At 26.7% G+C, this 17,547-nt stretch overlaps 1 protein-coding gene across 1 annotated transcript; it reads left to right on the plus strand.

Moving 5' to 3' along the window:
* The first annotated feature begins 4,257 nt into the window (after positions 1 to 4,257).
* LOC132929194 (heme peroxidase 2) lies at positions 4,258 to 13,993 on the plus strand. The gene is made up of 20 exons (XM_060994368.1): positions 4,258 to 4,476; positions 6,124 to 6,299; positions 6,367 to 6,516; positions 6,589 to 6,724; positions 6,786 to 6,984; positions 7,054 to 7,243; positions 7,310 to 7,442; positions 7,543 to 7,821; positions 7,928 to 8,139; positions 8,204 to 8,342; positions 8,463 to 8,734; positions 8,817 to 8,990; positions 9,055 to 9,441; positions 10,135 to 10,389; positions 10,476 to 10,648; positions 10,741 to 10,894; positions 10,956 to 11,217; positions 11,279 to 11,425; positions 11,778 to 11,931; positions 12,025 to 13,993. Exons 1-20 carry the CDS (start codon positions 4,448 to 4,450, stop codon positions 12,352 to 12,354), a joined length of 3,951 nt encoding a protein of 1,316 aa, XP_060850351.1. The 5' UTR covers positions 4,258 to 4,447; the 3' UTR covers positions 12,355 to 13,993.
* The last annotated feature ends 3,554 nt before the right edge of the window (positions 13,994 to 17,547 follow it).

Here is a 17,547-nt window from a genome sequence, read left to right on the forward strand (position 1 = left end):
ATTTTCATCCCTCATCGAGACTCGATTAATTTATTCCCGCATTAATATGTAAATAAAACTAAAGCGTAATCATTTTTGGCAATTATTAACAGTAAATATCATAAAACTTTTAAAAAATAATTGCAAAATTGTATCATGATACAATTATTACCCTCCCCCCCAACTTGAAGTTTAGTCAAAACCGCTATTGTACTACCTTTGGATAGGTACCATGTAGTATAGATGTTTTTTGTTTTTGAGTATGTTAGAATCTTAACAAATCTACATCAAAATTAACGATTTATTATACAAACATTCAAAATACAAATTAAAAAAAACTTGTGTTCGAACTTGGCTCATAAATAACAGTTATATTATTGTCTATTGTTGATCGCGAGCTCTAACGTTGTATGTTATTATAGAAACATGTGCAGTGCGCTTGGACTACACACGAATATTATACGATGACCGTGACTTACTAAACACGTGTGTACCTATACGTTCAAGATCATTTTACGGGTATGTATATGCGAGCCTATCCCTGCAGTACCTATACGTATACGTCCAGACGTCCGTCAAGAGTGGTCACGAAAATCGAAATTATTATTAATTCATTATAGATAGAGGTACTCGTGTTGTGCAACAATATAATATAATATATATATATATATACCTATCGAATTGGTTTAATATTGTTGTTAAATTTATCGACATATATATTTGTACGGGATGACAATCGCCGCCGCGCGCCTTCCCCGTCCATTAGACGTTGGAACAATAGAATTGCCCACAACCAACACTTTTATTTATTTATTTAAACGCTCCTTGAACCGATGACGGTCCATTCGGTCTTTAACCTTTGCGTAGAGTACACCTATACCTCTGTACGACACACTGCAGCCGAATGAGTTGGATATTTTCAAAATCGAAATCGAAACATTGTTTACACGCAGTGTTCGTAGTTTCGTACTATTATGTTTCACTGTACAATATAATATGTTTCTGAATGTGTGTATATTTTGGAAAGGTTTAGCCTTTATATCGAATCTACTCGTGACCTACTGACACTATAATATAGTGCGCCCGCTATAATTATGTACGGTAATGCGTTTTTTTTCTCTACAGCTAGGACTTGTTTTCGATAGATTTATTATCATCGTTATACATTATACGTAACGACGTAGGTATAATATAAGTTCCCCAGATCGGATATTATAACAGCTCATTTACGATTAACCCCGCACACTAATATGCATAATTTATTATTTAATAAATTATTATACATCAAACGCGTGCACGTAACCTGCTGCGGACAACCGCAAAATATATGTATATCATATAAAATTATATATATTGACCCTATACTGGCTATACCTATGTGACGGTGTTAATTAATTGAACGCTCGCCGGTAATTGTTTGAATGCTAATAATGATAAAAAAAACTTGACGAGAGCGCGTCGGACACGCGAGATAAAAGCGTTTTTTTCTGTTCGCACACGGGGTGAGAACGTGGTGGGTAAGTCTAAGGACATGTCCTTCCCGCGGGGTGATCCAGCGATTAACTGCAGTGTTATGGCCGTTGTGGGTTTTCCTACTCACAATTGTCGTGACCCAAGTGAGCACTAAAACATTATAATTTATAATAATAACGTCATTACACACCCCCTTATAGAAAAGTGTTTATATTATGTACTTTATCAAATTAACTATATTATGAGAACGAACTTCAAAGCATGAAAATGTATAATGTAAATTATACGGTTACTCCCGCATACAAACAAATTTATTTAAAAAAAATAAAACCTCGTCAAACAATATGATGTTCATTGTTTAAATAGAATTATCAGAGTTATATACAATGTAGTATTTTAATATGTTCAATACAATTTGACAGACATTAAAAAAAAAAGTTTTCACTTTTATAGTTTTAAATATTATACTTAATAATTCAGAAAGAGGTTTGATTTAATTACATTATATATTTATACAACTAATGACATTTTTATTTAATAAAATATGTTTAGGATTTAGTAGACTTTTTATACATATAATATACTATTGATAAGTTTTAATATCTGATATTACGATCATTTCTATACGATATCACTATTATAGAGTGAAGACCATGATATCCATTGACAGAATCTAAAAATCGGTGGGAATTTCATATGTATATATCACAATTATTATCAAATTTAATATCTTGTAAGTGAAAATAATTCACACCAGGTACATAAAACAGATAAATTTCACTATTTTAAATTCTTTAGGAAGTAAACAATTTTAATTTAACACCACTTTTAATTAACTAAACAGGACTAATAAACCTATAACTTTGTTTTAACTTGACATTTATAATTTTTATAAATATATATACGAGTGATTTCTCTGTAAATCTGTTGTGATCGTGTAATTTCTGAACGACTTCATCGTTTTAGATAAAATTGTATTGTTTATAATTTATTTTCAACGATTTCAACAATTGGTTTATTAATTAGTAGAAATACTTTTAAATAAAAATATTTATGAAAACAATTACATTATTTACTTTTATGATTTACAATCATAACTTGCTATTTTAATTCTGAATTTATTTTTTTATAATAATCTTATAAGCATTACGCTGAGTCTTTCACCAGTTTTTTGTATTTATGTCAAAAATAAATCTAGAATATAAAAAGGTAGAAAAATTATAAAACTATTTATTGTAATTTCAGTGTTTGTACTTTTTATTACATATTTTATCTGAATCAAAACGAAAAACGATAGAGATAGATTAGTTTTAACCCTGGCAAATTCGGGTAATGCAGCTAGTTTTATACATAATATTTTATCATTTTGTGTTTAAAATTTGGTGTAATTGCTTAGACATCGATATTTTCGACGTTTGTGTTGATTAGTTAAACGAACCTATACATATTGTTAATAATATTTTGTTTTCTATGTATAGTACCTAGTGTGGTAATTCTTCCTGACATTTGTTTAACCATTAGTGTTGCAATTTATTAAAATGATTGTATAGCAGTCAATGTTGTTATCTTTATAAGTTAGGCATGATAATTACGTATACTAACCGTTTTTATGGTCATTTTTTAAAAAAGACAGCATTACAGAGTGCTGTAGTTGAATATGTACCTACCATACATTTATACATACGCAACTATATGAGATTAATATAAATAAGTACGTATAACATATTTTATTATTTACTAAGTTCTCGAGTGTAAAAATTATAATCCTTTTTTAATTATCATAATCGTGATATTATGTTTATTATGTACAATAACATGTTTTTGGCAAGACCTATGTTTACGTAAATACTTAGCGTTTATTGTGAAATAAATATATTTCTAATAAGTTTTGAAAATCTCAGAACTTGTAACATAAGATAAATACATATTTTAGTGTAGTTAATATATTTATTTATTTTCAAGTATAAATATCGATTTTTGATAACTATATAACCACATACGTATATTTATGTACATTGTACGTAAAAATTTATTAATATTGTTAATTTACTTAAAAGTTAATACCTAAAAAAAAAAAATTAGGAATACATATAATAAGACCAAAAGTAAATTAATTTGAATAATTAAATAATATTTAAACAAAAAAAAAACTTTTTCAAAATTATTCGTATTCTATAAAAAGTAGTATAATTTCTTTTGGCTCGGAGTGCTAAAATAAGAATAAGAATAATAGATTTGGAACTAAAAAAAGATGATAATTTTTTATTAAAATGTTTTTTCCCACAATAATAATTGATTGTTTTAATCGAACATTGCTAAATTAAGTATTATATTATTTTAATAAGAATAATATATGTTTTCATAATTTCGGACAATTCGACAGAAAAAACTGAAGTTACAAAATTACTCATTTTGAATAATATTATATTATATTTTACAACACTGTGTTACTGGACATAATATTACTGATTATTGCATATTGCTGTTCGTATATGCCTCTATTTCTTATTTTTATTTTATTTTATAAATTATAAAATTTTTTTGATTATTGTGGCTGACGTACCTCTGTTAAAGCGTATAACGCGTCGTTCGTATAGAATATCAATACGTATATTGAATATTAATTATTAATATTAAATATATTATGCGGTTCATTCCACGCTCCTTTTTTCGTCGTTTTGTTATCCAATAACAAACGATAGGGAAAGTAGTATTATACTTCGCGGTAAACAGTGAAAAGTAGGAGGACATGTTGGTGGACAAGGGCGTTCTTCGTCTGCGAATCGGTACGTATAGTGAAGAGTGATAGTATTAGTTTGTGATTTGTGAGCGCTCATAACGGTGGTTAATTCGAATGAATATAATGATGTGCACGCTACGTATTGTTTGACTTACTAAGTTAAATCGTTGTGTTTTTACTTTGTATCATATAAAATTAATACAATTAATAAAAGTTCAAAATTAATCAAAACTGATAAGAAGAAAATACACAAGCATGGATGTTCCGAAAACGTTACGGTTGAGGTAAGACCATTATATATCTTAGAAACAAAATAATATATCCATTATTTATTAAATTTATTAAATTGTACAAAATTGTATAACGAAAAATCAAAAAATTAAAAACATTGAGCAGTGCCTTGTTAAAAACGATTTTAATTTTTATGTAGAAACGATAATAATTAACACATATATACAATATATCAATATGTCTAGACAGGAAATATTCTATTCGGTAATATAAATATTATATGACTATAGTTTATTAGGGTGATATTATTTTAATAATTTTCACGTCTAGAAATGATTTAGTCATTTTTAATAATATAAATTAAATATTATAATATTATTAATATATTATTATTATTAATTATTCATATTATTTTAAATAATGTTTCATTTAAATTATTATAATACTACATATTTTATCTCAGTATCATCATATTGTAGGTATTTATAGCAAATGCAATTTTCAAATGGTTATAAAAAAATGGTTTTTTTGTTTTCCATAAAAAAAAAACCATACGAGTACATAATATATCTACTGATTGGGAATTGTTTATTTATAGGTACACAAAAAAGTTTGTAAAGCCAAATATCTAAATATCATATTAAACATTAAGAAATTAGCAATTTGATTATTTTTTTTTTATTTACTTATTATTTTCAATTATTTCACATCATTATTGTTATCATATATTTTAAAATACGTTAGGTACATCATAACTCATTTGAGTATAACAACGTGATAAATAAACATGATATTTTTCTTAAAATGTGTCAGTAGCTTTAGGAAATATGAATAATCAAAACTTTCTACAGTGCGTGATACGTATTACGTTAAATGTTATGTAAATATTTGGGTGAGGTACTTGTGCACATTTTCTAGGTGAAGTTGATAATGTGGGATGAATAACATTTTTGAATATTAAAATCACTAAATTGACACTAATTACGTGACATCTCTAAAATCGTGAATACATTTTTTTTATTGTGTACATTTTGATGTTTATAAAAATTTGAAATATATTTGACACGTCACGCGTATTCTATATCTTATCGATCAACTTCCTCATTCCTAGAAAGAGTATGAGTATACATAATACAATTTTCTCGACATATTAAGTTTAATGTAAGACTATCTGTATCTAATAATACACACCTATATAAAAATACAAATTAGTATATAAAAAATTATATATCTGTACAAATGTAAGTAATTAAAAGCTTGAAATATTTGAATAACTTATCCGTTTACTATACCTATGTGTCTACACCTATAATTAACTATTACTGCTGTAACCTGCAGACTGCTACATCACACGACAGCTGTCATATATAGATATGTTATGTGTTATGTATAGGTATCTCTCAGCGTGATACTATTATAATGACACTGAAATTAATCAGTTAATTGAAATTCTTACAGTAGCATAATAGTTATAAAAAGTACTCAATATATATACATACATGTATACGCTATTCATTTGTCTCTAAATATTACATTTTGCTTTAAAAATCAGTTAACAGTAAAAAATATTTAATACAATTTTTGCAGTGAAAGTGATACTAGAATCTATAGCAGTTTAACTTCTTATTCGTTTTTACATATATACAATCAACGCAATCGTAATGTTGATTTCTAAAAAAATAATATATTAATTTAATTAGGTTGTTCCTGATGCTGGGAGCATATCTTATATTTATTACAACTGCAAGTTGTTCTGTTAATGAAAAATGCACAGTGAGCAAGTACAGGAACGCCGATGGACGGTGCAATAACGTCCATCGACCGAATTGGGGCAAACGGAACTCTCCGTTTCTTCAATTTCCATCGGAAATTCAAAGTAATGTCATTGTATAATGCTTTAAAACAAAATCTTTATTCAATTATTATTGTTTATGATTTTTAAGATGAATCGTATTCGACTAAATGGCCTGAGGCTTCGGATGTATCAGAAATATTAAGTAGGTCTTCACTAGCTGGCAATAAACATTTGACTGTTATGTCGGGGATGTGGGCCGATTTTATCAGATTGGATTTAGCCGTAGAAAATATAACTGGTAAACTAATTGAATATAATATCCAATAATCGTAATATATAACGTATAATATTTGTATTTTCTAATGTTTAGACAATGCGGTTTTTTTAAACGCTGCGACTAGTTTCTTAGATGCATCTCCGATATATGATAGTGATTCTTGTGAAATATCCACTATGAAAGTCACTAAATCTCAATCTGGTCATCTAAAAATGACTCCATGTTCTAGGTTTGTTTATAAAAATTATAAACAAAAATATATATTTATATTTTAATCAGTTTTATTTTAGCTCTTTGTCCGAAAACTCCGATTATTCGACCACAATTCATAATTTATTAATATTGGAACATAATCGTTTAGTTGAAAAATTAAGGGATGTTAATCCAGAATGGTCAAACAATACACTTTTCGAAGAAGCTAAACGAATAACAATCGCTCAATTGCAACACATCACGTATAACGAATTTATTCCCAATGTCATTGGACACGTGAGTAATTTTTTTAATCGATTTACTATTAATTCAATTTTAAGTGTTGTGAGAACTTAATTTTGGCAGGCAATGATGAATGAATGGAATCTAAATCCACTAAAACACGGATATTATTCAGGTTATTCAAGTTCAAATCAACCTGCTATTATGCAAAGCGTATACGCAACGGTTTTACCTATATTGCCATCAATTATATTCGATAAATACAATCAAAACAATTTGGGCGATACTGAAAACTATAGTTTACCAAAAAAAAGTAAATTATAATTTAAATATTTATGACGATGAACACAATAATTATTTGGACTTATATATTTCATAGATATTGAGATGCTGTTGAATTTGGGTAGACAAATGAAAATTCCTGGTTATAAGATATGGAAAAATGTATGTTCAAGTGGATCATTCCAATCCGATGATAAGGGTGTAGATAAAATTAATAAAACATTATACAGGTATATTAGAAATCAATACTTATTTTTAATATTTATCAATGTTATTTTATATAATAATCTGGTTATTGCATTTTACTTATAGTATAAATATTTTTAATAGAACTTACAGTGATATTGACTTGTTATCTGGAGGTTTACTAGAAACACCATTGAAAGGAGCTGTTTTTGGTCAAACATTTTCTTGTTTACTTTCAAATCAGTTTTCTTTAATCAAGAATAGTGATCGATTTTGGTATGAAAACGATTTTCCCCCTTCTACGTATAGCAAAGGTCAATTGCAAGAAATTAGACAAAGTACATTGGCTGGATTAGTTTGTGAAAATTTTGAAGACGTAACAATGATACAACCGAAAGCATTTATTGATCGAGATGATTATTTGTAATTATTTTCAATTTAATATATAGATATTAGATAATACATATACATTTTACTATGTAGTTCTTATAGCATAAACACATGTTTAACTTTTATTATTTATTTTCAGAAATCACCCAATAAATTGTGACCAACATTCTAAACTAGATATTTATCAATGGAAAGATAATTCAGTAATCGGTAACGACCAAATGACAGTTAATAAAACGGAACAAGATTCTGAACAGATTAACAATCAAATTTTAGTAAGAGAAGCGTGGAGAAAGGCCGAGGATGACGTTAGCAGAAGAAAGCAAACTGAATTTCTGTTATGGTCAAAAAGTATGTTAATAGTTATATATTATAAATTTATATTAATGCAATATTATTTATATTTTATTTTTAGAAGGAGGAGTAGACCCTAAGTCTCCTCTTGGAACTGCTGCTGCATTTAGTAAAGCAAGTAAATCATCATTAATATTGGCAAATAACTCATTATTATTTGAATATGCTTCAAAAGAAATATTGAAATCATTAGAAAAGCGGTTAGTTAATAGTTATATATAAATCGTATAATAGAATAATAATATTATAGTTATTTACTTAATTATTATTATTTTAAATATAAAATACTCATATACATATTGTGTATACATGTGTTTTAGACGTCGTCGTCGTCAAGTCTTGGACAGCAGTGGTGATCCATTATTTAGCTTAAATTCTTTAGGACATAACTTCTTCGATACCTTAAAATTTACTGAACTTTATACTCCCCCGATACATTTTAGCGATGGCGAATGTCCTATTGAAACACACCCTTGTGACGTTAATAACCCATATAGATCATTTAGTGGTTATTGTAATAATTTAAATAACCCAAATTTTGGTAAAGCATTGACGACTTTTCAACGTTTAATGCCAGCTGCTTATGAAAATGGTAAACCTTAACAAATTCATTTTACAATAGAAATAATAATAATAATAATAATACATTATTGATAAACAATATATTTCTTTAGGAATAAATCATCCAAGAGTGACATCCGTGACTGGTGTACCATTACCATCGGCTCGATTAGTGAGTGCTATGTCTCATCCAGACATCAGTCATTTACATGGCCGTTACACGCTAATGCTTATGCAATTCGCTCAGATCTTAGATCATGACATAACATTTACACCAGTTCACAAAGGTAGACGTTACTTATAATGTTATATTATTATGATCATTCTATAAATACTATTTTAATTTTCTAGGATACTTCTCATCTATACCTGACTGCCGGTCGTGTGATAGTCCTATAACAGTTCACCCTGAATGCATGCCGATACAAATACCAGAGGGTGACCCGTTTTATCCTCATATAAACCCGACTACTGGAGTTAGAGTGTGTTTACCGTTTATGAGATCATTACCAGGCCAACAACGTATGGGCCCTAGAGATCAAACAAATCAAAATTCCGCGTACTTAGATCTGTCCAGTGTTTATGGTTCAGATTCATGTATGGCTAAAGACCTAAGGGCGTTTCACATTGGAAAACTAAATGTTACTAGACATCATATACCATTGAGAAAAGATTTAATGCCTCAATCTTCTATACATCCTGAATGTAAATCTTCATCTGGCTACTGTTTTATAGGAGGTTTGTAAAGTGTTAATATTAAATGAATAAATTATGAGTAGAGTGCGGATTTATATACATTAAAAACCAACCAAATATGCGCTAAAAAACCCTAAATATGCATAACTATATGAACTAAAATGTTAAAAAAAATAAATAAAAAATATGCATAAAAAAGATTAGCAAAAAAAATTTATTTTTTAAACATTTAATTAATACAATCAAAAATTTTTTTTTTACAATTTAAAAAAATTATCGAACCCAACTATAACTACTTATCTACTTTTCTTCATTTTTTTCATTTTTTTTTGTAGGTAGTTTAAATCTATAAGAAAAAAATAGGAATCAATTTATATAAAAAATGTATCCTAAAATAAATTAACTTACCTAAATGCGAATTGCATTGTATGACAATCATTTTATATTATTATATTATAATACTATATATTTAAAAAATGTCTAAAAAAACAAAAAACATCGAAATATGCACTAAAATATTAAATATGCTATTAAAATTGTAAAATAAGCCCTTAAAATAGAAAAATGACAAAATATGCAAAGATATGCTCTAAAAAAATTTAAAATTGTTATGTCATGAAACAAATTTTGTGCTCACTTAGCATATCATACGATCAACCAGTATAAATATGCAAACGCATACAAATGCGGGCTCTAAATTTATGAGTTATTATTTATTATATTTGTATACTTTAGGTGACGGTCGTGTGAGTGAACAAGCTGGACTGACTTCGCTCCACACAATTTTTTTGAGGGAACACAATCGTATTGCCGAAGTCTTGCACAGACTTAACCCACATTGGAATGACGAAATAATATATCAAAATACAAGAAAAATATTTACAGCATCTTACCAACAAATCGTATACAACGAATTCTTGCCACGGATTTTAGGTTGGGATGCTGTGGATAAATATGACTTGAGACTTTCTTCAGCCGGATATTACAAAAGTAGTTTTTGTTATTATAATATTTATTATAAATATTTTCATAATGATTAGAATGATGCTATTAATAACTATTTATATAAATGTAAGGTTATTCTCCCGATTGTCATCCGGGACCTTTTACTGAGTTTGCTGTAGCCGCTTTTCGAATTGGTCATAGTTTATTAAGACCTCATATTCCTAGAATGTCGCCATCATACCATCCTCTAGAACCAGCATTATTATTGAGAGATGTATTTTTCAATCCTGACGTAATTTATAGGGTAAGTTTTAATTTAAAACTGTGTATATAAGCTATTAAGATTACCAATATTAATTTTATCTATTATTATTGTATTTACTATTATTATTTCAGGACCAAATGGTTGATGAAATAGTAAGAGGTCAAGTTAGCACACCTATGGAAAATTTAGATCAATTTATTACTGGTGAAATTACTAATCATTTGTTTGAAAACGTGAAAGTACCACATTCTGGACAAGATTTACCCGCTTTAAATATTCAAAGAGGTATATAATATTAATAATGTAAAAATATTTTAAACATAAATCATATTATTGAAACGATTAGGACGTGACCACGGTGTACCATCATACAACTCGTTTAGAGCAAGATGTGGTCTTCGGCGTGCAAATACCTGGGAAGACTTAACAAGAGAATTGTCTCCAGAAGTTATTGTCAGGTTCAAAACGATATATGCTAGTCCAGACGATATTGACTTATTCCCTGGTGGTTTAAGCGAATATCCAGTGAAAGGTGGCCTCGTGGGGCCGACTTTTGCATGCATTATAGGCTTACAATTCAGACATTTAAAACAATGTGATCGTTTTTGGTAATATTTTCTATCGGATTGAATCTATTTTTGTTATACGATTTAAAATATGTTTTTATAGGTTTGAAACTGATAACCCATTGTTAAGATTTTCTGAAGCTCAACTTGCAGAAATCCGAAAAGCAACACTAGCTAAAATATTATGTGAGAATATGGATGTGCCTAGTGATTTGCAAAAGGCAGCATTTGATCAGCCAAATGATTACCTGTAAGAAAAAACAATTATTTTATTTAGTTTAAATATATTATGCATGTTTCCTTTTTAAATTTGTAAGGTATGATTTTATAAAAATAAAATAAATACTTAAGGTAATATCAAATTATTTTATGTAATTGTTTTTCATCGTTTTGTTTTACCATATATTTTTAACTAGTGGTCCTCCGTATATTTTATAATAGATATATTTTTTTATTTTTCCCTAAATTTTGAACTAATTAAAAATGATCTTAATTACCAGTTGCTTACAGTGATATTTTATATATAATTTTGTCAATAAACATTAAAAAAATTTTTTTTTAAATAAATCGTTTCTAAACAAAATTTTAAATTTAAATTTTAGAAATCCACGTCTACCTTGTCCAGTATTACCAACAATCGACTTAACACTATGGAAAGATAATCAACAAGGTTGCAATATTAATGGTCATATTGTTGCAGTTGGTGAATCACATTTGCCTTCACCTTGTACTAGTTGTATTTGCACATCTGAAGGGGTGAGTATTTTTATAATTTTATATTCATTAATTTTTAATACATTTTAAACATTCATAATGTAATTATATATATATATTTTATTCTATTATTAGTCTAACTGTGCTTCATTAAGAGTTACTGACTGTGGTCGTTTGATGAATGAAGTCGGGATCGAGAAAATGATGCGAGATGATGTTTGTGCTGCACAGTGTTCTGGATTTGTCGAACAAAGTTTATTGAGCTCAGATCCTCTGTTATTATCATCTAGACCAGATGTGCCCTCATTTTTAATACCTCCGGAGAGAGGTTCAAGGTTTTTAGAAGATATAGATTTATTACCACCTCCTCATACAATAAGAACTCGGCCATTTAGAAGGTTAAAGGGTAGAAGAAGGCCATTCAGGAAAAACTTTCAATTTCCTGAGGAATCAATAATTATTTAATTTGAAATTATTATTAGTTTTAGTTAACCATTAAGTATTTACGTTTTATTGATTGCATAATATTACCAACAGATGATGACATCATTTTTTTATACTTTATAAATTCTACTATTTATATAGTTACGATACTTAGTTCATAATTTTAATTCAATCAATTCCAATAATTATTGTGGTATAAAACAAATAAATAATGAAGGGTTTTATCATCAGAGCAAACATATTAAATAATTAACAATTCAAATAATGCCATTCTTTAGTAGGTATAATATAATAAATATTTATAAATAAGTAAGTTTTTTAAAATGTATTTGTAAATTATTAGTAATTTTGTTTAAAATAATTGCTCCATAAATATTATTATAAATACTACTTGAAAACCATTGAAAGATTAGTCAAGACTGTTAGTACAACATCTAGTTTCGATTTTTTTTGTAAAACCAGATGCATTAAGATATAAATCAAATAAGTACTTACGTTTTCTAATGGACTAAAAAGTAAAACATAATGTTTTTCTTTTATAGTTTCAAATAATAGTTTTCACAAAAAACATATTGTATCATAAATATTAATACGCTTTTTAGTTTTTAATTTCTTATAAATTATATTATTTAAAATCTATAATTTTTATTTCTTATTTACATTAATTATTAATGTGAATGTAAAAATGTATGTTGTATAAAGTATGTAGGTATTAAATATGTAAGTAATTAAATTTAAATGTGTATTCTGCCAACTTTAGGTATTTATAAAAAGTTGTGTATTAAATTTATTATAAAAAATAATATAATATTATTTTTATCTAAAGTTGGCAGTATATTATATTAAAATATACTTTAAGTTAAATTGGTAATTATTACTAAGTATAATATATTGTGCCTATATTCTGTCTGTTATGGCTTATGACTTTTCTAGTTTTTATTTTTATTTTATTAATTGAAACATATAACGGCACTTATTTAAAATTATTTCAATTTATAAACAGCAATTAAATTCAAATGATATATTTTTTCAAATTAAATTCTTCTACAATACTTTGCTTGAACATAAATACACTTCTTTATAGTTATAAAAACTAGGACGATTGTTGCCTGAAAAATTATAGCAGCATAAATAATCTTCGAGCCATACAGTCGTTTCCACCATTTACCACTAATAAGATTATTGAGTGTTATACTTTTAGAAATTTTTTTCTAACATATAAAATATAAATATAAATGTATTTGTCAGCATAGCCATATCAAGAGAATAAATAAAAAAAAGGATAAGTACTAAAACAGTGCTAAGAAGATGTAAAAAAATATAATTCCGAAATAATTTGATGATTTAACTTTCCCTTAAATGTTTTTTATTTATACATAATACAAATTTGTTTTTCTCTTTATAAGTACCATTATAATAAAAATAAACTATAAATTAAGTATTTTTGTACTAACAAATATTAATATATAAGTATTATTATAACTGTATTATTATAGCTTATAGATGTTTATACTGATAGATCAAAGTGCTAATATTAAATGTAACTAGTAATTTAATTAAGATTATGTATATAGTATGAATGTATGATATTTATTTTTTTTATCTTTTTGTTCAAAATGTTGTCATATTATACAATAATAAAAGTTTATTATTGAATTTATTCCAAAAATTTTTACCTTGATAAAATGGTTGCATGTCCCTTAATAGTGTTTTAAACTTTTAACAAATGTTTTCCATACTTAAAGTAGTTGAAGACTGAAGTATATACATGTTACATACATAACAATTTTAAAAATTGGAAAAATATTTAAAAATCATTAAATGTGCCAATGTGTAACATTCTACACGGAGTGATGTATTTAGGGGTATTAAGGGCGACCATCTGCCTAAGCCTAGGGGACGACAATCATAAAATAAAAAATACTTTTTTCTTAGCACATAAATATATTTATATACACATTAATACATTTTTATACAATAATACATACAATATATACAATATATATATATATATGTAGCTGATTGATCGACATAGTATTACGACGTACGAATGTACGACCGTAATCGATTAACAAAGTACCAGTATGAGTATGTACATTATTATGTAGAATTATTATTAGAAATATTAATTTATTATTCATAAATCACACCTAAAAATATAACAATAATTTTTTTGGGGGATTAACATGTTACCCCTTGCACCCCCTAATATGCGCTCCGAGGGGTACTAATGATAATGGAGGAGAGTGATTTTTTGTTTGACTATATTTATATTTGTCAAAAAATGTAATTTATTAAGATATGTGATTAAAGCGGGTAAAAAATAGTAACACTGATGTGACAAATCTGAGCAAATATCTCTGAGGGTACATAGTTGTTCGATAGAGGCTGTTATTCCTGAACCTGCAATCATCATATATTTTATTTTACTAAACTGAATCTTCGATTTTCTAACAATTTTTAGTTTCTAATCAAAATCAATAATAAAAATGAAAATAACTGTTCGGAGTAATTTAGTTAACCATATTGATACTATACTTGAAATATATTGTTATGTCCTATTAGTTTTGAACAAGCTTAAAAAATTTTAAAATAAAATTTGTACAATTAAGTTTTTGAAACGAATTTGAAATTTGAATATACGAGTATGCGTATAGCGTATACTAAAGAATAAGAGTAGTCAATAGCCATTATCTGATACATAATACTATAATAGTACATACTTATTAACTCCTGTAGAAGTATATTATGTTGTATCATTCTACTTTTTCTAAGGCACTTACAACATATAGTTTAAATTAATAATATTATTTATGAGCAACTATTTAGTAGGTATTTAATATATAATGAATAAAATGATTATTAAACGATTTAATTTTTATATAATCATGATAATCTTATCTGGATTATTATAATTTTTATTTTGTTTGTATAATATTACAAAAAATTAAAACAATTTAATATTAATTTTATTACCTACATTTTTAATAGCAATTAAAATATACTTAGAAATGAATAATAACAATTTTAACATCAAAATCGTTTTTATTGTAATTAATTTTATTTGTTATAAATTATTATACATTTATATCAGGATATAGTTAGTTTCTATTTAGTTCATGATACATAATATTAATCGCAAATGAATAACATTTATAAATAACAATGACTACATAGCTAAGTATTCAATTTCACAGAATGTCAGTATCAAACGCGAATCCCGTACACAATTACAAGTACCTAACTACTTGTAAATCTTATACTTAGGACTTGGGTAGTAATATTTAATACTTGTTGTATTACTCATCTATGAAAATCATAAGTATATTGCCTTAGTCGTTTGGGAAATTAGGATTTCATATTAACCTTGGTAAGATTTATTGTGGACATTTTTAGTTATTGAAATATAACGAAATGTACCTGTATTATCTATGCCATTATTAATTTTTATAAGCAAATAAAATCACGAAATACAAGGTATTAGTTTGTATTAATGTGTTTTAAAAAATATTCACAATTATCGTATTATATAAAATGTTAGGTAGACGAGAATAATTTACAATTTTAGGCAGAACTAACTTAAGTTAAGTTGGATTTGAGGTTTTAAGATTCTTTATTTCGTTATGACCCATCATAAACTGAATTTTATCCACCTGTTATCACCAATATTATATCCTTCATTAAATAATCTAGCTTCCTTATATATAACCACTTTTATAAAATTATAAATTGTAAAATTCAATATCGTGTATTTATAGTTAATTTTTGTGCCATAAACCATATAGTGTTTTGATTGATTATGGTAAAAAAAAATTGTTGCTCTTGTTATTTGTTATACATATTACATAGTACTCATTTAAGACTAACGAGTAATCGAGTAAGTAATGACACATTCATAATATTTAAATAACTTTTGTAAATTAAATAGAATTATGACTACATGTTTTATTGTCTATATACAATCGGTTATCGGCATAATATTACTGATCGTAGAAACAGAAAAAACGTATACTATTCATCTAAAATTCAAAAAAGAAAATGTATTTATTCAAATTAATTATCTACATATAATATACGCTTTATGGCAAATCATAAATCATAATTAAACGTTAATAAGTACTCAGTATAATAACATATTTTTATTAAATCTTTTTATTGAGTGCTTAATCTAATAAAGCGTAGTGGAAAATTCATTTACATGTCGTTAGTCTGGTTGATTAGTGTGAGGGGTGGTCGACCAGGTGCTAATCGCCAATTACTATTTGTGTATATTAAAGTCCATAATACGTCACGCGCACAGTTATACACTCACACTGTCATTTGGCACAGACCACACTATCATTTACCAGTGCCGGATGTAGGAGTGAGGGGCAAGTGTGTATCCTTTCCCCCAAGCGCTGTAAGTATAAGGGCGCTTTTAAGTTTATGAAAATTAAAAAAATTCTTGAACATAAAATATGTATAAATTATAATATATTACAAAACTTCCATAAAAAAGAATAATATTTCGCATTAGTTATTTAAATATATACATATAATGTTTATCTTTAAATTATTTTTGTCCAGTGTTGACGTCTTTTAAATAATTGCTAATTCTTTGTCAATTTATTTGTTTCGGAGAAAACCCAACCCGATAACCGACGATAATTGCATATTATTTTAATGTTAAATGGAAGAACGATGCACGAATATATGATAAATGATAATACCTATATTTGGTAGTATTGTTTAATTATTTCCATCGATTTTATTTAAATATTACGATTTTGTTATATAACAATCATTTTACAAAAAAAAAAAGATAATGATTTCAATTAAAAAGCTTACTAAGCTTAGTTTTTAAACTAATTTAAAAAAAATAGAATTTGAAAATTAAAGGAGTTCAAGCAAATAATCAATGCATGATTAATTGAATTTAATAAACTTGCAAGATTTATCTCATGCTCAGCTCACTCCTTAAATTTAATTTGTATATTACTAAATTAAAATAAAGAGATTTTTAATTTGTTTATGTTTTTATATTTGTTAATGATGTTTAAGCATAATATTGATGTGTCCTATTCTATAATATAAAATATATATGAAGACAATGGTTTCAATGAAAATATACTTTTTGTTTTATTTTAACCCCCGGCACACTGCACACCACCTAGGGCGCTCCATTTTTATTGGCCCTCGGCGTCAAATGTCCTAGATCCTGCACAGCCATTTACT

Source organism: Rhopalosiphum padi, chromosome 4 (assembly GCF_020882245.1).
Source record: "Rhopalosiphum padi isolate XX-2018 chromosome 4, ASM2088224v1, whole genome shotgun sequence".
NCBI lineage: Eukaryota > Metazoa > Arthropoda > Insecta > Hemiptera > Aphididae > Rhopalosiphum > Rhopalosiphum padi.